Genomic DNA, 21488 nt, shown 5'->3' with positions numbered 1-21488 from the left:
CGGGGCCGGCGGAGCGCTCCGTGCCCGCGGCCGTGCCCGCGCCGGCGGCGGCCCCAGCGAGGGGCTCTGGGCTCTGCGCTCCGCGCTCCGCCGCCTCCATGGAGCGCCGGCCGCGCCGCCTCTGATGCCCGGCCCGGCGCGCACCATGGGGCCGCTGTGGCTCTGCTGCCTGCCCCTCGCCCTCCTGCCCCTGCTCGCCGCCGTGGAAGGTAAGGGGGGCGCGCGGGGGGCGGGGGCCCTGCGGGTAGGGCGAGCCCCCTCCGGGTTTTCCCCGTTTTTTGGGGGGTGGCACTTTGCCCCCTGCCCCCCTCCCCGCCACACGCCCTTCGGAGGGGAGGCGAAGTTTGGGGAAGTGCTACCCCAGCTGGAGGTGTCGCCGCCGGAGCCCGGTGTGTCGTGCGTGCCCCCCCCGCCCACAGACCCTCCCGATCGCTGGCCGCGCTTCTCCCCGCCATCCCTCCGCCGGAGTGGGCATCCCTGGGTACCGCGGAGGGTCCCCCAGGGATGCCCGGGATTCACCGCCCCGTGCCCGCTGCTGCTCTCGGGAGAGTCTTTGGGGTGCCCCTCCGCCAGGCCTTACCGGCGTTCTGGAGCTGGTGGCCGGCTCCCCGTTGGCGCCGTGGCGTTCCCGGCGTCCCCAGGAGGAGCCGAGCTCCCCGGCGAGGTCCCCGGAGCTCAGACAAAGCAGTGTGAGGCGGCAGGTGGGGAGCTCCTGGGCTGGGTGTGCGGGGACGGCGCTGGGTGGGAGCCCCACGGTGGGGTCTGTGCAAGGGGAGACTCGTTCTCCTGCTCCCCAACCATCCCAGCCATTCCTGCCTGCTCCCACCCGCCCGCTGCGTGGACACCCTGGGAAGTGCCGAAGAACTGGGTTGGGCAGGGGCGAGGGCCAGGTGTCAGGCCAAAAACTGGCTCGTCCTGGAGCGGCGTGGTCCAGGGATGCCTGTCCATTGTGGAAGGGTCGTGTTGGAGGGGCTGGGTGGCTCTGCTGTCCCTCCAGCTCCGTTGGGCTGGTGGGCAGGCTGGGTGGCCGGTGCTGGCCCTGTGTGTGCCGGGCGGTGGGAGCCACTCGGACGGTGTTTGTCTGGAACATGGATGAGGCACCATTTATTAAGTTGGAGTTTTGGGAGATGACTCATGGGTTGGCCAGCTATACATCGTGATATTTACAATATGGGAGCTTGGCATAAATAGGACTATTTACGTTGCAGCGGAGAGCGCTCGCCAGCTCTGCTATTCAAATGAACCCAGCATGGTTTTAATTATGGGGGGGAGGGTTGGGGTGAGGAGCGTGTTTGTGAGAGCATACGTGTCCATGCAGGACGTCTGGCCCCATCCACTGGTGGCCTTGACACTTCCAACGGGGTCTGGGCTTGGCCGGCGAGGCCCATGCGCACTTGACCATGAGAAGCTGATGCTGCCAAGTGTGGCATGCTGGGTGCCGTGGGCAGGGATGGGGTGACACCTCCACCCCACCCTGCTCCTCCTGCTGCCCAAGAGGTGCTGCTGGCTGGTGCTGTGGGTCAGTGACTGGCTGCCGGGGCTCCCACGTGTGTTCATGGAGCGAGTGACTTTCCCATCATCATGACAGGAGCGGCAGGCACTGGATGCATGAGTGCCGAGGGATGGGGAGTATATCTAGAAATGAGGGGCTGGCCAGTGCAGGTGAGGTGTTTCACCCACCCGAGATGATTGCTCTAAGGTGTGCTCCTCCATGGATGGGGACGCTCTCAGGGAGATGGTCAGTGGGCTTCTAGCGGCCATTCCAGCCGGGGCTGACTGTGTTGGTTTGGGTTTGGCATGGTCCCCCCATGCCCCTGCTCTTGCCTCTTGCCCTGTGTGTGTCATGGGGCTGTGATGGTCACTCTCAGCGTTGGTGTGGGCAGCCAGATTCCTCATCTAGCCTTCCAGGAAAAGGCTTCTGGAGAGCTGGCAAGGTGAAAATGTGTGGGATGCAGCTCCTTGGGCGTGCCTCTGCTCCTTCCTTTCTGGAACTGCCTCTTCCCACTGCTTCCAAAGTGCCTGGATGTGGTGCCCACCTGCAACTCTGAATGCTCTGGATCTCTTCAGTGTGGGCAGATGGACCCAACAGTAGCTGCTGGCCATGGAGGTGGTGGCAGGACCCACCGTGTTCCCGCGGCTGGAGGGAACCTCCATGCTGCTGATGCCCTCCATCGCCAGCCCCAGCATATTCCAGGGCCAAAATGGGCAGAAACGCTTGTTCAGAGGAAAACTACAATTCTGGAGGATCCTGCCTCTTGAGTCCTGTTTTCAGTTCTGTCACAGACCGTTTCTGTACTGCTGGTAATTTCACTTGTCTCCTCTGTGCCTCAGTTTTCCTAATTACAAGGCGTAAAATAATCCAAGCATCTTTCCCAAGGGAGCCGCGAGGTTTTGTTAATGAACATGACAAAGTGCTTTGGGATCCGTGGTTGAAAGTGCAGCCTTAGTCAGTGCGGCTGTGTGTGGGGTGTTTATTTATCTACATGCTTTATATTTCTCTGCGCGCTATATATTCACTTGCATTTAACAAACCTTAATTAGAAACAAAGCCGATAGGGAAGGAAATATAAACAGGAGTGTGCATGGAAATTGGAAGTTGATTGCTCACTGGCCAGCAGAACGCATAGTTCGGGCTCGGGAGGCAAGGCTGTTTGGTTAAAACCAGCTCTGTTAAAAGGAAATGTAAAAAGAACGTGAAACATAAATCAGTATAGAAAACAGGGAGGTGGATGACAACATACATAAAGCAGAGGTTAGGAATTGCCTATAGTTGTGAAGGCGGTTGGAAGGTAATGTGTCTGCAGCTGAGAAAGTTCAGGCTTCTCAAAGGAAAGTTTTTTGTGTGTTTTTCAAAAAAAAAAAAAGAAACAAAACAAAACCCAAACCAGAAAGTCAAGAACAAAGGAGTCCTGGAAGGGTCTGGATCCCACACCAGTTGGTAACGCCGCTATCACTAACGGCCCCGCTTTGTATTCCTGCTGCGTAGGCTGCGCGCCGATCGCAGGACTGACGCTCCCGAGGTATTTTGGGGGGAGCTGGGAAGGACACAGAGGTATTTTAAAATCAACAGCCTGGCTAACTCATGTGCGAGGAGGGAAAACCAACCCGATGGCGCTCTGCACCCCGGTGGAGTTAACTTTTCACAAACCTTGCGGTGCTGGCAAGCTTCCCGAGGACTGGAGGAGAGCCAGCCCTGTGCCAAAAATGCAAAAGGAGACATGAGATGGCCCTGCTATCAGTGAGGGTGTGGGCAGCACGGAGGCAGCGACAGGCTCCAGTGGGCGATGGAGAATTGCCCGGCACGAGTTTTGCTGAGAAACAGGATCACGGGCGAGGGGACTCGATTTTGAGCATCAGCTGTGCTGAGCAATCCTAATCCTGAGCCCAGAATTGGGCTTGGAGTGAGCTGCTGGAGCAGGAGGGCTGTATCCACTCCTGGGGTGGGTATTCCCAGGGTGTGCTGTGGATGAGGTGCTGAACACGGACATCCCTGCCCATCCTCCAAGCAAGCTGGAGACAGAACTTCAGTGCTTTGTGTATTTAACAGTGAATTATAATACCCATAATATTTACGGCACTCTCAGACACATGGTGGGATTGTTGGGGGGTTCTGTGCAGGACCAGGATTTGGACTAGATGATCCTTGTGGGTCCATTCCAATTTGGGATATTCTGTGATTCTGCAGTATACCGTATATTTAATTTTGCTTATGCTGTAACATATTGCAATGTTGAAACATGGTCTCTTCTCCTGTACCTATGTTGAGCACCTCCACAAGGGGTGTGGGGAGATGCCAGGGACACAGGCTTGGTTTGAGCCTTTGTGTACCCATCTTTTTGGGTCTCCATAGAGGAAGACTTGAGTCATCCCTTCAGGGTTGCAGTCACAGCAGAGCATTGCTTTGACCTTAGTGCTCCATGGAGGTGGATGTTCCAGGTGTGCCAGGACCATGGGAGCTGTAGGAGCCTCCCAGCAAGCCTATCATGCTCTGGAGGGATGTGGCAGAATAGCGGGTCCAGGGAAGAACACAGGATCTGTCAAGAGCTGATCCTTCCTGTGAGCTTGAGCTCCAGATCTGCAAACACTCTCCTAAGAGCGAAAGGGGAGCAAATGTTTTGGGACAAGTGGGACTGAGGAGCAGAGCAGAGCCTGTGGTTTTGGTCTGGCCCTGTGCCACCCGTCTTCCTCCTGTTGCTTTCCCCTCCCCTCCATTTCCTGGGTTAATTTTTGACAAGGCACATTCCTTGCACCCACCTGCCCTTTGCATTATAGGGGCAGCAAAAGGGAAAGCTCCTTTTGGAGACCAAATAAATCAGTGCCTCTTTTAAACATCCATGTTGCTGCCCTTCCTACACTGTTCTCTGGCTTTTCCAGGCGGGAGCAGCAGTCCTCTCAGTACCTGCTGACTTCCAGCTTCTCTGGGTGACTAAAGCCTAGGGAGGAGATGCTGTAGGGGACAAGGGCTCGGGGTTGGTGTGGCCACTGATGTTCCCCCGCTCCTCGGGTCATCCCACAGAGGGTGTGAAGGGGACACGGCTGTGCCTTGGGGATGCTGTGAGGGGTTTGGGGCTGTCCCCAGGGATGGGAGCAGCCGTCCCCTTGGAGACGGGCTGAGGACCTGCCTGCACTAGTCAGGGCCCTTTGTGTGCACATACCTGAGCTGCTGGAAAGAGGGGTGGGCACTCAGGAAACTGCTCGAGGAGCTGGGTAAATAGTGGAGGCTGTGACAGCTCCCGAGGCCTGAGTGCTTTAGGGTGAGGGATGAATGAGAGCCTGACCCTCCGCCCCTGCCCCAAAACGTGCCTGCTCCCCCCACACCAGCCCTGCTGGGATAGGAATGAGGGTGGCTCTGGCTGGGAGTGGGGTTCCCATCCTGCCACAATCCATTTTTACCGAGGAAGAGCCCTGTCAGCTCCCACCCTGGTTTGTAATCCCTCCCATACCTGGATCTGGTTTATAGAGAGACCGGGGCAAAGCACAGCTGCCAACTGGATCTCGTTGGGATGGGGGGAGCAGGGAGATCCTCCGAGGCAAAAGTTCAGCCGTTAGATAAGGGAGAGGATGGGGCCTCCTGTGATAAGGGCTGAGTGTGGTGTGGGCTGGGCGGGAGGGAGGGACAGGCAGCACGGGGGAGTTCCGAGGGGCTCTGCCTGGCCTGTACCCAGGGATGCAGGGAGCACGGGGAGCACTGGGAATGCTGGAGTGGGCAGGGACCCCTTGAAGGCCAGGTGACAGCAGGGGGGAGGCTGTGAGGAAGGAGAGGTGCCTGGAGATGTTGTGCAGACATATATTGTTAATGTCTTCGTATCAATCTCAGATGTTTCAGGATGGATGCTGGATGGATGGCAGGTGCCACGGTGCAGACAAGGTGGCTGTACAGGCAGGGCATGCCAGCCCCCTGAGATAATCAGGAAGAGGGAAAGGAATAAGTGAGGATCATGCTGTTTGCCCCTCCCTGAATTTCTTTGCTTGGGATGAAGGGAGCAGTATCAGGTCTGACAGGAAGTGTGGCATCGAGTGCCAAGCATTAAAGGGAGACGGAGCAGGCCACGCGGGCAGAAAACACAACTAATTGGGGCTGGTCTGTGCCTCCCTAAATGTCACATTCAGAAATGATGGTTTTAGTGGCTGAGAACAGTTGTGGTTCTTTGGAGAGCTCACAGGAGGATGAACTCTGGATTTTGACCTGAGCAACCACACACAAGACTCAGATCTGCTCCACAGGAGCAGATTCAATCTCCCAATGGGCATGAGGAGGGGCTGGGGAGCTCCAAAAGTTGGTGAAGCTTTCTCAGTTGATCCAGTAAATTATCTTCTTTCCATGTTACTTCTCTCAAGAGTCAGACCATGGCATCCATAAAGCAACCAGCACTTAAAAACACCACATTGTAATGGTCTCTGAATAAAGGAAAGTGAAGGAGCTGACTGAAGGGAGAAGCTAAAATAGGAAAATACTTGCCCATAATGTAGGAAATTAAATTAAACCTCAGAATGAATTCATGCAGCCATTTAACATGAGTTTCCTAAAAATAACCAAAACCCAACCAAACTTGATTAAATGGCAAATTGGAGGAGGTCATTGTAGGTAAAAAAAAAGTTCTTCATAAAGTGGAAGTGGTATCTAAAAGGAGAAAATAAAAAAATCAGAAACTGTGGTCTGGTGAATGTGAAGCCATATAAGGTAGGCTGAAAGGAGTTTGAGAAATAACTTGAGAGAATAAATTGTTTATCCCCCAAGTTTCCCCTCAACAAACGGGTATTGGGAAGTTAAATGGGCTCCATCCTTGGAGCCCTTGGGGTGGAGGGGGATGACTTCAGTGTCACCCCAAGTGGCCAAAGGGACTCCTGCCAAGGAGCTTTGCTTCCCAGGGCAGGGCTGGGAGACTGGTCTGAAGTGATGGCAGAAGAACTCGCATTTTACAGTAAGTCAATAAAATGAATATTTGAGCCAGAGTAAATGGGACGAGCATCCTTTAAGAAGATCTCCCTGGGTGATCCAGGAGACTCCAGAGCAGTAATTTTGGAGGAAGGGCGCTCTTATGGATTAAAATCTGCTTAAAGAAGGGGAAACAAAGAGTCAGTTTTCCCACTGGACGGGGTCAGCGTGAGGCTTGCGCTGGTGATGTATTCATAAAGTAGAGAGGGGTGGGAATGGGAAGGCGAAGAGTGTTTGCAGATTATACAAAATTATTCAGGATGATAAAAACAACAGTTGTCTTGAAAATATTGCAAAAGGCTCTCATGACACTGGATAGCTGGGCTATAAAGTGGCAGATTAAATGTAGTCAGGGATGAATGAAAAGGGATTCACATGGAAAAAATTACCCTAAACCCATGCATGCACAGTGGCAGTCTTTAAATTACTTATTAGCATTTTGAGAAAGAGATCTTAAAGTCATTGTGGATGGCTCTTTGAAAGCATCAGCTCCAAACTGGGAAAGACTGGGAAAGGGAGTGAAGATGCTTGTACAGGAGAAGTGCAGGGGAGAGGGGCTCTGGGAGAGATGTAGCTTGGGGAGGGAGGGGGCACAGAGGTGCGTTGGACTGTGGGAGGCGTAAAGAAGAGGGTGATGAAAAGGTAATGATCCTTTATTTTATATTTTTTCCCTCTTTCTGGAGTTCTCAAGCAGAGGGTTTCACACCAGGAGCAATGGAGGGTGGAGGCAGGGCAGGGTGAAGTTCAGCCCTCCCCTGTCCTGGGTACCAGGGGCATCAGGTACCCTTGATTATGGTGTGCTCCCTGAGCATCCTGGTGCACTGCAGGAGTTGGGAGGGAAACCAGGAATCCCTTTGGCTCAGCCTCCTGTGGCAGATGTGGTATTTGAAAGGAAACAGGGAAAGGTGCCTTCTCTGGGCTCCCACACTGAATGTCCAGGCTCAGTGGGGTCCTGCTGGCCCCCATCTCCCAGCTTGGCTTTCAAGATCATCTGCAGCTTCCAAGGCAAAGTGCTGGGGAGGTCCACATCGCTCTGAGTGCTCATGGCCTTGAGCCCTCTGTGTCTGGGGACACCTTTAACCTTCCACAGGCTCTTGATTTTGGCCAGATGGCCAAGGAAGGTCTCTTGGAAAATGGCTGTTGGTGCTTGCCTTTGCCCTCCTTGGAGTTTCAGAGGCCAAGAGCATCTGGTTGGAACTGGGGAGGAGAGGAGCTTCCCTGAGCCCTGGGTTCACCTTGGGGGGCTGTTGGCTGGGTTAGGGGACATGCTTGGGCCCTTACTCGGCAGCTGAGGGGTCGGGGGTGGCGAATGTGGCCGAGTGTGTGACCCTCCCTGGGCAGAGGGGACGCCTCAAGCTGTGTGACTGTCCCTGGGCAGAGGGGACACCTCGAGCCGTGTGACTGTCCCTGGGCAGAGGGAACACCTCGAGCCGTGTGACTGTCCCTGGGCAGAGGGGACACCTTGATGCGCTGCAGGCTGGTGCTCCCAGGGCCAGACAAAGGGAACAATGGGCTGGGCTGCTGGGCTCCTGGGTAGCCTGCAGCTGGCCCCAAGCCCCCAGCCCACGAGAGGAGGGGCAGGCAAAAGGTCTGGAATCTGCTCTGCTCCCACCCAGGCTTTGGGGACACAGGGACACCCAGCTGCAGCAGGCTGAAGGACAAGCTGTGCCCCTGGTTATGCACAGGCTGGGCAGCTCGCTGGCCATGCCCAGCTGGGCTTTGTCTGTCCAGCAGCAGCCTGAGGTGAGTCCTGCTCCATGGGAGGTGTCATCCCAGTTCCCGAAATATGTCCCCAAAGTGTGTGGAGCCCTGCTGGAGCCTGGTGAGCTCTGGTTGCATGTCCACGTCATGGCTTGGAGGGACCTGTGTTGGAGGCTTCTGCAGCACTGCTCTGCTGAGAAGCAGAGAGGAGAACCAGGGAGGGTCAGAAGGGTCAGAGAGGAGGCTGGATCCTCCAGATCTCCTGTCAGGACCCTCTGTGAGCCTGAACAACTTCAGCAGAGGGATACAAGAGAGAGAGGCGTCTCCATCCTGTGCAGTCCTCATGCACAGGCTGTGGGTGAGAAGCACTGTGATGAGACAGTGCAGGTTCTGCCTGTGCCAGAGTCTCTCAGGGCAGGGGAGCACTGATTGGAGCACTCTGCCTTGGAGCAGGGGACAGGGAGTCTGGATGCTCCTTGGTCTCCAGAGGAGATCCTGCTCTTTGAGCCTCCCAGGAGGCCCCTAGTTCCCTCAAAGTCTCCACTGAACTTAAGGCTGGAGGGTGGGGCAGGATGTGTCTGAGGACAAACCGGGCAGGAATGGGCTGCTGAGGTGCCTCCAGGTACGTGGTTGGTTTCACTCAAAACAGGTGTGGGTGTGTGTGTCCTACCAGGACCCATATCTGCCTGCTTCCACTGCTCTCCACTCCCAGGCAGATGCTGGTGGCCATGGCAGGTACTCCTGGATGGAGCTGGCATCATCGTTCCCTGCTATTGGCTCCCATCACTTGCTGGTCATTGTTCCCGGTGATGCCTCTGTGAGTTTGGCTTCAAGCTTTTCTCTTGAGATCCATCTTTATTGAAAGCTTTGCCTTGGCAGTAGACTTTTGGGTGGGAGTGATGCCCCAGGAGGGGGGCTTGGTCCTGGAATCATAGAATCATTGGCTGGTTTGGGTTGGAAGGAACCTTGAAGCTCATCCAGTTCCACTCCTGCCATGGTAGGGACCCCTTCCTCTAGACCAGGTTGCTTCAAGCCTTGTCCAACCTGGTCTTGGACACTGCCAGGGATGGGGCAGCTACAGCTTCTCTGGACAGCCTCTGCCAGGGCCCCAACATCCTCCCAGAAGGGAATGTCTTCCTGATATTCAGTCTGTCCCTGCCCTTTGTCAGTGGGAAGCCATTCCTCATTGTCCTGTCCCTCCATCCCTTGACCAAAGTCCTTCTCCAGCTCTCTTGGAGCCACTTTGGGCGCTGGAAGGCTGCAGTAAATCACCGTGGAATGATGAGATGTGTCCAAAGCACCTGTTTGTGGTCTTGAAGAGCTGGGAGTGCTCTCCTCTGACAAATGCCCATGCAGCTGGTTTGATGCGAGGTGTGGCAGAAAGCCTGCTGAGGACCAGGACTGGGCCACCCAAATGAGCTGGGTGCTGTGGAAATGAGGTCAGAGAAGCCCTGGGCTATCACAAGGACGTTTGTGCTGGCCAGGCAGCCCCCAAGCAGTGCACACCACATGCTGGGAGTGAGCTGGGCTGGAGCATGTGAGGGTCACATCTCACCGTGCTGAGGTTACGATCGCGTTTCATGATTTGCTTTGCTTGTAATCCTGTTTCCAGGCTCCACAACTGCGGCTGCGAAACCTTTACGGTGAGCCTCACTTCATAAATCTTGGCCTTGTTTTACTTTTAAGCCTGTCTGGTATCAGAGGATAAAGCGAGCAGGAGAAATGCGTGACCTGGGGGCAGCATGGATGGAGTGAAACAAGATGTCCGGGCTTGATAGAGCCTGCAGGGATGGGGGCTGGCCAGGCTGCAGGGACTAAACTGCGGCGTGCCAGCCTTGGGAAAGCATTTCCTGTGGATCTCTTCTGTGGGATCTCTCCTGCAGGATCCCAGAACCTCCAAGGCTGTTTGCAGAGTGCCTTTGCAGGTGTCTGAGCACTGGTTCCGTGTCTCCAGCCCTTGCATGCACATTGTGACACCTTCGTGGTGAATGGGAGCAGGCCGGTGGCTCCCTGGGCATTGTCTGGGAGGGAAAGTGAGCTGAGGATGTTACATTTTCATTGCCTGGGGAGCAATTCCAGTATTTTCATTGCCTGGACGTGGGGAATGGCTGGTGGCAGGGTATTGATCAGCCAGTGCTGGAGCATGCTGAGAGGTGGGATGGAGGTGTCAGCTCCCCCAGGCTGGCATGGGGCACTGAGGCGTTGGGTCAGGCAGAGCAGAGCAGTCCCAGGGATACAACCTGGGATAGTTTCCAGCCATGGAAATAGCTGCAAATGCATGGATGGGAACATGCATGGATAGGCAAATGCATTCCTCAGGCAGAGCCTGGAGCTGCCCTGTCCATGCCCTGTCCACTCCCTGGAAGTGTTTAAGGCCAAGCTGGACAGGGCGTGGAGCAATCTGGTCTGGTGGAAGGTGTACCTGCCCATGGCAGGGGTTGAATGGAGATGGTCTTTAAAGTCCTTTCCAACCCAAGCCCTCCTGTGATTTGATGAAGCTTGGAGAAAGCCCCACTCCTGCCTGCCTTGCAGGGGGATGGATAGTCCCAGAGGCTCTGGGAGGGTAAACTCAGGCGTGGGCATGATGCTGTGTGGAAATCCCTTGACACAGACTCACAGCAGGGCAGTGGGGCTGCCATGGGCTAGAGGGACACAGTGTCCAGCGCCTCCAGGACTTGTCCCCATCCCCTGTCACCTTTGGCAAACCTCTGAGAGTCTGGACAGCTGCAGAGCAGTCGGGAGCAGGGCGGGCACAGGGAAGGTGCTAATTAGGATGTTGGCAGCGTTAGTAGGGGTTGGTGTCTGGCTGGTGGGAGGTGTTGAAGAGGCAGCGTGGGCTCTGCTCCGTGTCACGCTCGGTACAGAGCTCAGGGCAGCGGGCTGTTCACAAGTCTGCAGGGAGGACAAGGCCAGCTTGGGGCTGATGGAGCCACCCAGGGGTAGGTGGGTGCTGCTTTGAGCCCACCTCGGGCAGCTAGGTGAGAGTCTGATGTGGCTCTGTCCTGGGACTGCTGGGAGCATCGCCAGTGATGGGGAGCTGCTTCCTTCATGTGGCTGCGCTGCTGCTGCACAGAGACAGCTCTGATACAGCTGCTTTTCTCCTCCTTTTGGCTCCTCACCTTTCTTTTTCCATGGCTGTAGGTGAATTAGAGAGTAGAGGAGCTGCTCACATTGCTTTTGGGGCTTTTTTTATCTGATGTCAAACTTATGCCATCACATTGAATAGCTGCCATGAGATTTTGGTGTGACTGACACCTGTTCTGGTTTCAGAGCAGCAGCTTTTGATACAAACAAATCCGCTGGAAGTGCTGAGTTTACTGTCAGCTGCTCCCATGTCTTGCCTGGTCCCTGTTCCCAGCTTTGGCTGAACCTGGCATCACTCAGGAGGTTGCTCTGAGCAGTGGCTGGGTAGGTCTCTTGAGCTGCACTGGTTTATGGTTTGTGGGACAGGCAGAAGGTGCAGGCACATGCAGATGAGGTGTTGCCAGGCTGGTCCCTCTGGGCTGCTGGGCAAGTGGCTGTCCCCATGCAGTGGGACATGGCACATGGGAGTGCATATGGCAAGACAATGGGCACAAGCCAAAAGCTGAGCCAGCCAACTCGACCGTTGCGGCGTTCCCTTTCATCCCTGGCTGTTCCGGGAGCCCATCCTTCCTTATCTGGGGGGTTGGGGGTGAAGTTCAATCTTTCCAGGCTGGGTCCCACAGTGCTGCTTTGCTTCTCCCAGTTTCTGTTGGTCCTTGCATAAGAAAAGGTGGGGCTGCAGGGAGGGGAGCTGAATTTTGGACTGGGAAGTAAGGGATGTGTAAGGGGACACTGCCAGGGGCTGTGGGAGGTTTGGGAGTAGCACATTTGGGACCAACAGGAGAGACCAGTGGAGCCCAGACGTCCCTGTGGCGTCTTGGATGGGATGGCAGGGGCTGCCCATGGGGTTTTGTGCTGGGGGAGACCCAGCAGGTCACCCTCCAGCAGAAACCTTGCCCTGTAATTTGGGTGGCCTAAATATGACCTGAGCTCCTGCTTGTGGGTGCTGAGCCCTTGGAAAGCTGACCTGGTGTTTTACTGTGTTTGGGAGGTCCTCAGTGTGTGGGCTACTTAGGGAAAAGGGAAAAAAATGGGATTTGTGAGGTCAGCCCTGGGTGTGTCATCCACCAGTCCTGAACTGCTCGGTGGCCAGAGGGGTGGAGAAGGGCTCAGCCCTCCATGGGTCTTCTGGGGATGCCAGCAAGTTGTGGAGCTGTGGTGCCATGCCCACCCCATGTGTCACCATCAAGGTGCTCATTTTCCTGGTGGCATGTTGGGGTCTGTGCTGGAAGAGGAGCCCTGTGAGTGCACAGGCTCAGGTGCTGCACCTGAACATGCTCTGGAGTCTCCTTCCCTTTGGTGGCAGGAATGTGCCATACACTCACCCAGGACTAAAATAAAACTGCTGCCCAAGTCTCATCTGAGAGAAGAAGCCTGGGGAGAACATATTCCTCTCCTGGCTGCTGTGGTGGGGATGCTCAGTGAGGGGTTCTGAGGTGCCTCTGGTTTTTGTTCAGTGCAGGAGTCACTGGTCAGCTGTTGTGTTTGGCATGCTCCAGAGCTGTAACTCTTGGGGGGCTGTGGGCTAAGGTGGGTGGTGAGAGCCCACCTAGGGTGAGTGTGTGGTGGCCATGAGGGAGATGATGCATCATGTCAGGGAAGTGTCATGAGGGTGAACAGACAAACTGATGGATGAGTCAACAGACCCAAAATATAGAAATAAGAAAAAGGCAAACCTGGCTTCTCTTCCAATTCTATAAAAAAAAAATGGAACAAACTTCATGCTCACATTGCCCGAAGAAATCCCACCCACCAGCAGTGCCGGGGAGACCCTGCTGGTCCAACATCAAGTGATGACACTCTGATGATGCACATCCCCTGTGCCATGCATGTGTTACAGCTCTGCCCTTGCTCTGGCCTCCCAGGCTCTTCCCTTTCCAGCTAAGAGGGTCTGGAGCAGGGCCTGGCTTTGCTACACATGCCTGTCTTCCAGCACGGAGTTGGTGTGACCCTGTGCCAAGCCTGGGCTGGGATTTCCCACCCTTCCAATCTCTCCACCTGCAAATCTTTGTTTCCCTTTCAGACAGTTAAATTGCACACCCTTTGGGTGGTTGAGCCCAAGTGGGCTTGGTTTCCTGGGTCAGTGTCTGTTGGAACGTTTGGATGTCCTCTCCCAAGGAGGACTTTGCCCATGCTGGGGACTGCAATCTTAGCTACAGCCATGGAGCATCAGCCTGGTAGAGACAGCGGGTGATCCACAACTTGGAACATCTCAGTTTAGTGAGGCTGGCTCAAAATCAAGTGTTTTAACAAAGCAGGAAATGTTGCTGTGGGATTTCTCCAGTGTTTTAGGAGGGTTGTGGAGGGCGCTGTGCTCATCCTGGGGCTGCTTCTGGGAGAGGAAGACATTGAAGCCTGCTGCTGAGAGCGTGGTTTTGTTGCATCTCCTGCACCCACACCAAGTCCTGCAGGGGTGGTTACCCTTTGCCCTGCTCTGGGCTGCAGTCAGAGTAAATATTCACTAGAGATGTTTTGTTTTGGTGTCTCAGGCTAATGAGGCCAGTGGAGGTGTGAGCGGGGATCCCAAAGCGGGGCTCACCCCGCTTGGAGTACTTGGAGTACTTCTGCTGCTGGCGTTTGCAGGGCTCTGGTGGGGATGAGACATGGCTGGTCTCCATGGTTTTATGTGGCATGGGACTGTGCCAGCAGTTTAATCACAGCTGAACCCTCACAGAGCAGCATAAAAAATGTTGTAGTTGGGATTAGGTTACCCATCCTTCCTATAAAAGACTCTATAAACAGTCCATCAAGCCCCAGCATTCCTGTGTTGGTTGTGAGGTCCTTCACACTTAATGGGTCTGACATTTGCTTTGACTAAACCTTTTTTGGGGGAGGCAGTGATATAAAGCAGCCCCCAAAGAATGGGTTTTTGCTTGCTTTAGTGGGGGAACCCAACTGGGCTGGCTTGGCAGAGGCAGTGTTGGATGTCAGAGGATCTGGCTGGGGAGGCAGCGGGGGAGAGGCAGCCCAGAAGGCAGTGACAACAGCAGCTCCTCCCTTCCCATCACTGAGGGCTTTCTCTGCAGGGATTTGCTCTTTGCTGGGGTGTCTGAGAATTTTCCCTTATCTTGGGGCAGGCAAGGACCTGGAACTCCCTCTCCCATCTCCCAGCACATTTCAGACCTGTCTTGTCTCTGCTGGAGCTGAGTAATGCTCCAGAGTTAAAGCTCCCCAAACCTTTTAAAAGACCTAAAGCTTGGTCTGGTGACCAAGTGGTGTTTTTCTAGCTTCAGGTGTGCTCCCACCTTCACCTTCTTCACCACGTGTGATGCCAGCCATGGAAGGGCTCCTAGTTTAACACCATCCATGGGACTTTCTTGATGTGCTTTTGAGTTTTGTTCATCCTTTGGGGAGCCAAAGGGGCAGGGAATAGATGGATACCCGGGTGGGAGACTTAGGTGGTGCTGAGGGTGTTCCTTATCCTGGTTGCTGCATTGTTGAGGCAGGTGTGCACACCTTGGTCATTCCTTGGGGCTGGAGATGCATGGGATAATGTACATAGACAGATGCTCCTGCCTGGGACAGTCATCTCTCTCCTGGAAACCTTAAAGCCATAGTTATGCTCCTGCTCTCCCTGCAAAGTAGGGAACCCTCCTTGCTGCCAGGAGGTCCCAGCTGTGGTGGCAGTCCTGTGGGTGGCACCTGCCTGCTAGGAACGGGACTGAAGCCATCCGGTTGTTCCATGCACAGCGAACGTCCGTTGGGTGGGAACTGCATCCGTGCTGTGATGCCAGAGCAGGGCACAGGGGGCTGTCCCTGATCAGTGCCACCATGTCACTGGCACCATCTGGAGCTTTTCCTGCCTGCCTGGTGCTTACATCTGTTGAGCCACACCAGCTCCAGGGCAGTTGCTGGAGGAGATCAGGCTTTCCAGTGCTTTTCACCGCTGAGTTTAATTTATTTTAAGGTTTTTACCCCCCTACATTTTCTTTGAAGATGATTTGAACAATTTAATCATTATCACAAAAATGGGATTTCTAATGTAAGCTGGAAGCACCCCCCCAGCATCTTGCTGAGGGCAGTTCAGCTCACCTGCCTGCCTGGCTGGTCTCGATCATCAGCCTGTCCTCAGAGGCCCTTTTCTCTCTGTTACTGTCTGGAGAAAATTAACAACTGCATTAAAGTGTGAGCATTATTTTTTCATATGGTGAATGCCAAAGAAGGTGAATCCCATATCCTTCACTTAAGAATGCTCTGCAAGGCTGCAAGGGCATTACCCACCTGAGCAGTGGTTTCCTTCATCCCTCTCCATCATGCTGTCTAAGGCAGAAATGAATCCAGGGCTGATTCCTGTGGAGCCCACCCAGGTCCAGCACTGGGAACTATTGCTTGGAATGTGCCACCCAATCAGTTCTTAACACCTTTTGTAGCGTGTTTTTTGATCGGGAGTGCAGGCAGTGGCTGGCACAGTTTTCCAGGCTGCCCTCACATCTCCTGATTCCAGCACTCAGACACTCCCCTGCCTCGTGCATAGCTCCTCTCACCAATCAGACTTGTAATCTCAGTGAAGAATGAAATCAGATTTGTTTGACAAGACCTGTTTCTTGTAGAAGTATGTTGACTGGTGCTAATTATACTCCTGTTCTTTAATTCTTTATGATTGGAATTACATCAGCTTTTTCATTATTTCCCCAGAAGTGATTTCAAACCGAGCGAGACCTTGAGTGCCTGCCATTCCCTCACGTTGTAATCCTGGTGCATCCACTAGATGTGATCCTTCTGCTCTGAGATGCTCTGCATTAGTGTCTTCAAGGACTTCCCAGCTTTCTTCTTCTCCAGGCATCCTCTCATGGGCTCTTGCTTCTTAATCTTTGGAGTCTCTTGGGTCTGTCACTGTGAAATGTGTTGGATTTTCTTAGTTCTCCTCTCTTTTGTCGTGCTTTAACCCCAGCTGGCAGCTCATCCCCACACAGATATAATACACAGATAGCATTCCCTGGCACAGGCTGCCTGGGGCAGTGGTGTAGTCACCATGCCTGGAAGTGCTCAAAGGCATGTGTGGCACTTGGGGACATGGGTTAATGGGGAACTTGGCCGTACTGGATTAGTGGTTGGAGTCAATGATCTTGGAGGGCTTTTCCAACCCTGGTGATTCTCTGGTCCCTTAGTCTATGGGCCATCCCTGTAAAGTGTCCATAAAATGTCCACAATTGTCCAGAAAATGTCCATTGAGTTTGTGAGGTCTATGACTTTGAGCTCTGTCTATTTTGGTGGTCACTCAGACAGGAGAGGTAATAGAGGGAATGCTGATACTTTCTGGCAACAGTGCTGGAAAGAGCTACCCAGGTTTATTCCACTGCCCAGTTACTCCTGCAAACTTTGACCAGTACAGGAACCAGGCTGTGAAGTTTTCTTGTGGTTTTCTCCCAGTTTGATAGTGGCTTGTCCCAGAATTTGATTTTTCATGTCTGTTATGGAAGTGTCACACAGGAATTTGATGTGGTCATGGTTTCTTGGGCTTGTTTATGGACGTGTCATCACTGAAATGGCCAGAAATGAAGATAAATGATGGCTGGGGCTTCTCCCACCTCCACAAGGCCACTGTCTGTGGAGGAAACAGCTGAGTTGTTTGGGCACCATGTGGCCCCGTTGCATCTGTTCCAAAGTCTCAGTTATTTGCTAAATGCTTGCAAACGTGTGTGATTTTTAAGGAATTACAGCCAGACGTTCCCTGGCTCGTTACTTATGTATGAGCTAAGGAATCCTGGTTGCTCAGGGGAGGAAGCAGCCCTGTCCTCTGGAGGGCTGTGGAATAACATCCCGCTTTCCTAATAAAGACACAAACTGGCTGACCATGGCCACCCTTCACACACCAGGAACTGCAGTGAGGGAAGCTCTGACTGTGCCTGGAGTAAAAAACCCTGTTAATCACACTGGGAGTGGAGCAGGGCTCGAGTCAGTGACAGCACCTCCAGCCTTGGGCTGTCTCAATGCTTTTCTCTATGTTTCTATGAATTTTAACATTTTTACTTAGCATTTTTTTCTATGTGCTGAAAAGAACATCATCAAAACTTTTTCTTCTCTTCAGACGTGGGTTTTCCAGAGGTTTCTTTTATTCACTTTCTGCCACTTACAATAAAATATGGATTGTGCTTATTCTCTTTCCATTTCTCATGCATTGCCTTTTGTGTGTGTGGTTGTCACAAACACTTTTTTCCTCTGAGGCTGGTTTTGGTTGAAGTTGTTGTTTTCCTAGATTGCCTTTATATATATATATATAAATAGTTTAAACTTTTGTTGCAGAATCATAGAATGGTTTGGCTTGGAAGGGACCTTAAAGATCTAGTCCCAAACCCCTCTGGATTCCATTTGTACTTTTGCTCCTGTTTCCTGGTTGACTCTGATTGTAAATTTGATGAGATTTTGGAAATTGATACATTTGGATGAACAGGCAAAGCCATTTCAGGTTTGGCCTGTTCTCCCTTTGGCCCACACACACTGTGGTCATCAGTGCTGAGGCAACTCCATGCTTCCAGTCCAGTGATTCAGCCCTCGTTCTGTGTCATTATGAGATCCAAAATTGGAGACCTCGGGGTCTTTAATGCACTCTGTGCATTAAAATTATGTAACGAGCCTGTCCTCACCACTGACAGGGTGTGATGCAGTGGAGCAGTGACAGATATTGACAGGTACCAGTGTCTCCAGGCAGGGGAGAGGCAGAAATGTGGTGGTGAGAGCTGGGTCACGGGCACTGTGTGACTTTCCATCACGTGTGTCATTGCATGTCGTGACAGGCATGTCCTGAGCATGTTTGTGATTTATATTGTGCAGTGGGGGCTCAGCTGAACCTGTGTGAACTGAGGGGTTTTCTCCAGCATCCTCTACTGCTGAACTGCCCAATTCATGGAATCACAGGATCACTGAGGTTGGAAAAGCCCTCCAGATCACCAGACTCAATCGTTAACCCAGCTCTGCCGTGTTCACCAGTAACCCATGTCCCCTAGTGCCACATCCATGTGGTTTTTGAACACTTCTGGGCTGGTGACTCCACCACTGCCCTGGGCAGCCTGTGCCAATGTGTGATCACCCTTTCCATAAAGAAATTTTCCCAATACCCACCCTGAGCCTCCCCTGGCCCAGCCTGAGGCCATTCCTTCTCCTCCTGTCCCTGTTCCCTGGAGCACAGCCCGACCCCCCCAGCTGTCCCCTCCTGTCAGGAGCTGTGCAGAGCCACAAGGTCCCTCCTGAGCCTCCTTTTCTCCAGCTGAGCCCCTTTCCAGCTCCCTCAGCTGCTCCAGGCCTGTGGTGTAGAGCAGTCCCAGCTATGGACTGATGTGCCAGTGATGGCGTGGGTGGATCCCATCCTTTGCAGGGAGCTGGAGGACACATGGTGTGGGAGATGACAGTGCTGTCTGTGGCAGCTCGGGCCAGGCATGCTGCTCTCCCTGCACTCACCTCTCCTGGCTCTCAGTATCCTCCTCCTCAGGAGCCCTGCCCAGATTTTCTGCTGATATGGAGAGGGGAGTCCAGGACTTTCTCAGCCTTGGGTGAGGCACAGTATCAGGTGAGCTAACAGGATGTTTTAGGACTGAAGAAAGACCACTGATGGTGGACTTGAGAGAGCTTGCAATGACCTTTGTGAGCAGGAATCATGTCCTGCTTAGCTGCTGGAGAAAGACCCACTGCCCTGGCAAAAGCAGCCTTCACCTGTGAAGGTGACACCTGCCAGACATTTGCCAGTGTCTCTTGGTTTTGGGCTGTACAAGCCCTGCTGTCTCAATGCATTGCTGCTGTTTAAGGAGGGAGAGTCCTTTTGGCACCACTGAAGGGTGGCTGAGCCTCTGGATTTTGAGATTGGAATGCCAAGGCACAGACTTGCTTGTGTCCCTGAGCCTGGTGTTAGTCCAGGGAACCCCTGCCTCCCTCCTGCTTTGCTGGCTTAATGCATTTGCTGGGTTTTTCCTCCAAAACACAATAAAGAGGTAGCAATGCTGTTTTTTCCTCCACCAAAGTTCTGATACTGAACACATAAACATCCTGGATTAGGCTGAGGAGAGGTGTTGTTAGTGGGTTGTGTGGGCTCCCACATCCTCAGGTGGCTCATGTGGAGGTGTGTAGGAATGATGTTCCCAGACATCCTTCCTGGGGACAAAATACAGAGCTGCAGTTGTAGTTCCATTAGCCAGTAAAAGGGAGCACTGGGTATTTGAATGAGATAGTGGCTGGGATCATTATACAGCAGTGATTTGGAATCCTGCTGTGTCTCACCTTCTAGAAAAGCAAGATTTGTCAGCTGCATCTGTGATCAGAGGAGATGTCTCTGGTTCCCTGTCCTCAAGGTTGCCCTGCCCCACCTGTAGCAATGATGAAGGTGATGTGGATTTGGGAAGCAGTTCCTGGAAACCTCCAGTGCTGGAGATCCCCCAGGTCCCTGGCGGCCAGACTCAGGGCTGGACAGCCTTTCTGGAGAAGCAATGTCCTAAATGATCTGCTAATATCCAGCTTGAACATCCCAAGTCACGATTTATATTTTAAAACGGTCTCTTGTGGGTCAAGATGTCCACCCTGGGTGACTTGCTGTTCTCATTTTATGGGATGAGTCACTGTTCTTGTTTTATGGGATGAGATCCCTTCTATGTAGCTGAGTGTGGGTGAGGGCTGTATTTTCCCTTCATTACTTCCAGCTCTTTCCTTTACAAAATGGCATCTCTCTGGGAATGGCCATGTTCAGAGTTTAAACCATGTTTTTGGTTTTCATTCTACCCCGGGTGTTGGTGGTACACAAATAACTTTGCCTGATGGTGCCAATCCCATTTGACCATGGATCCCCATTGCCTCAGTGACCCTGTCCACAAAGGCTGGGGAAAGAAGCACTTTGGAGGAAGTGGGAAAGGAGCTAATGCATAAGTTTACTTGTCTGTAAGGCATGGCTCACAGCCTTTCTGTGTGCACTGACTGGAAATGTCTGCACACATCCTGAATTCCTCACCGGAATGCTGCTCTAAACACTGGAAGCATCAGAGGTTCTGTTCTCAAGGGCATGGAGTGACAGGACAAGGGGGAATGGCTTCCCATTGCCAGAAGGAAGGATTAGGTTGAATATTGGGAAGAAATTTTTCAGTGTGAATGTGGTGAGGCCCTGGCACAGGGTTCCCAGAGCAGCTGTGGCTGCCCCTGGATCCCTGGAAGTGTCCAAGGCCAGGCTGGACAGGGCTTGGAGCAGCCTGGAATAGTGGAAGGTGTCCCTGCCCATGGCAAGGGATGGAACAGGATGAGCTTTAAGGTTCCTCCCAACCCAAATGATTCTGGGATTTTATGATTCTTTTTCCTTGGAGCAGTGCAAGGAAATCCTATCCCTGCTTCCAAAATCTCCTGACTCGGATGGGGGTGATTATTTGCAGGTAGCAGAGCTGCCTCCTCCCACATTCCAAAGCATCTCACACGTGGAGGATGCGGCTGTGAATGATGACCAGGTGTGGGAGCAGGTCCATCCCGGATCTGGGAATGCTCCCCCATCCCTGCTCCCACCTGGTCCCTCCCTTTTGGCTGCAGCGTGGTCTTTAACAACCATTTCCTTGTGAAATCAGAAGGATTGCGGGCTGTGAAATACAAATGATTCGTACTAAATGCTGTGTAATGGATTCCACTCGCAGCCTTTGGTGACTGTGTGTTTCTAATAAAAGCTTCTAATAAAAAGAGTGAAGCAGGGGCTCCCAGCTGGCAGGGGGCAGGGTGGGCCCCGCCTGCGTGGTCCCCACCAGGCTCTTGGGCATCTGGGCTGTCTCCTGTGAGGTGGAGCTGCTGGCTTGGGAACAGTCAGCTCTGGAAACCCACAGGACTGGGAACCAAGGGGAAAAATAAATTCACGGAAAGGCTCTCCTGGGGGGACTGTACTTTCTCTGTGCTGCCAGTGGAGATGTGGGGTTCACAGAATTGTGGAATTTCCTGAGCTGGAAGGGACCCATAGAACATTGAGTACAACTCCTGGCCCTGCTTAAGACACCCCAGCAATTCCCACCCTGTGCCTGGAGCTCTGGCAGCCTTGGGGCTGTGCCTGTTCTCTGGGGAGCCTGGTCAGTGCCCCAAAACTCTCTGGAGAAAGAATTTTTTCCTGATAGCCAACCTACACCTCCCTGACACTGCCTCAGCCATTCCCTCGGGTTCAGATGTGGGGTTTGGGGGAACAGGACAGCAGCAGGATGTGTTCTGCATCGTGGTGGGACACAAAGCTGCCCTGAGGATACAGCTGCAGCTCAGGCTGGCCTAAGGAAGAGGATTCCATGGAGATGTGGGATGCACAGGGCTTCAGCCTGGAGAAGAGCATGTG

The 21488-nt window shown here is 53.4% G+C and overlaps 1 protein-coding gene across 3 annotated transcripts in view; it reads left to right on the top strand.

Annotated features, from left to right (window-relative positions):
- Nucleotides 1-38: 38 nt before the first annotated feature.
- The window catches only part of EPHB2 (EPH receptor B2), a 125092-nt gene continuing 103642 nt past the window's right edge, over nucleotides 39-21488 (top strand). Inside the window, exon 1 of one of the 3 annotated variants that reach the window (XM_041463450.1) lies at nucleotides 39-209. In XM_041463450.1, the coding sequence (XP_041319384.1) occupies nucleotides 125-209 (85 nt within the window). In that variant the 5' untranslated portion in view covers nucleotides 39-124. The remainder of the gene's footprint in view (nucleotides 210-21488) is intronic. The other 2 variants (XM_041463449.1, XM_041463451.1) reach the window with 2 other exon arrangements.

Source organism: Pyrgilauda ruficollis, unplaced genomic scaffold, assembly GCF_017590135.1.
Source record: "Pyrgilauda ruficollis isolate IOZ18807 unplaced genomic scaffold, ASM1759013v1 scaffold165, whole genome shotgun sequence".
Classification (NCBI taxonomy): Eukaryota; Metazoa; Chordata; class Aves; order Passeriformes; family Passeridae; genus Pyrgilauda; species Pyrgilauda ruficollis.
Note: the sequence above shows the minus strand (reverse complement) of the source record. Positions and strands in the feature narration are given on the sequence as shown.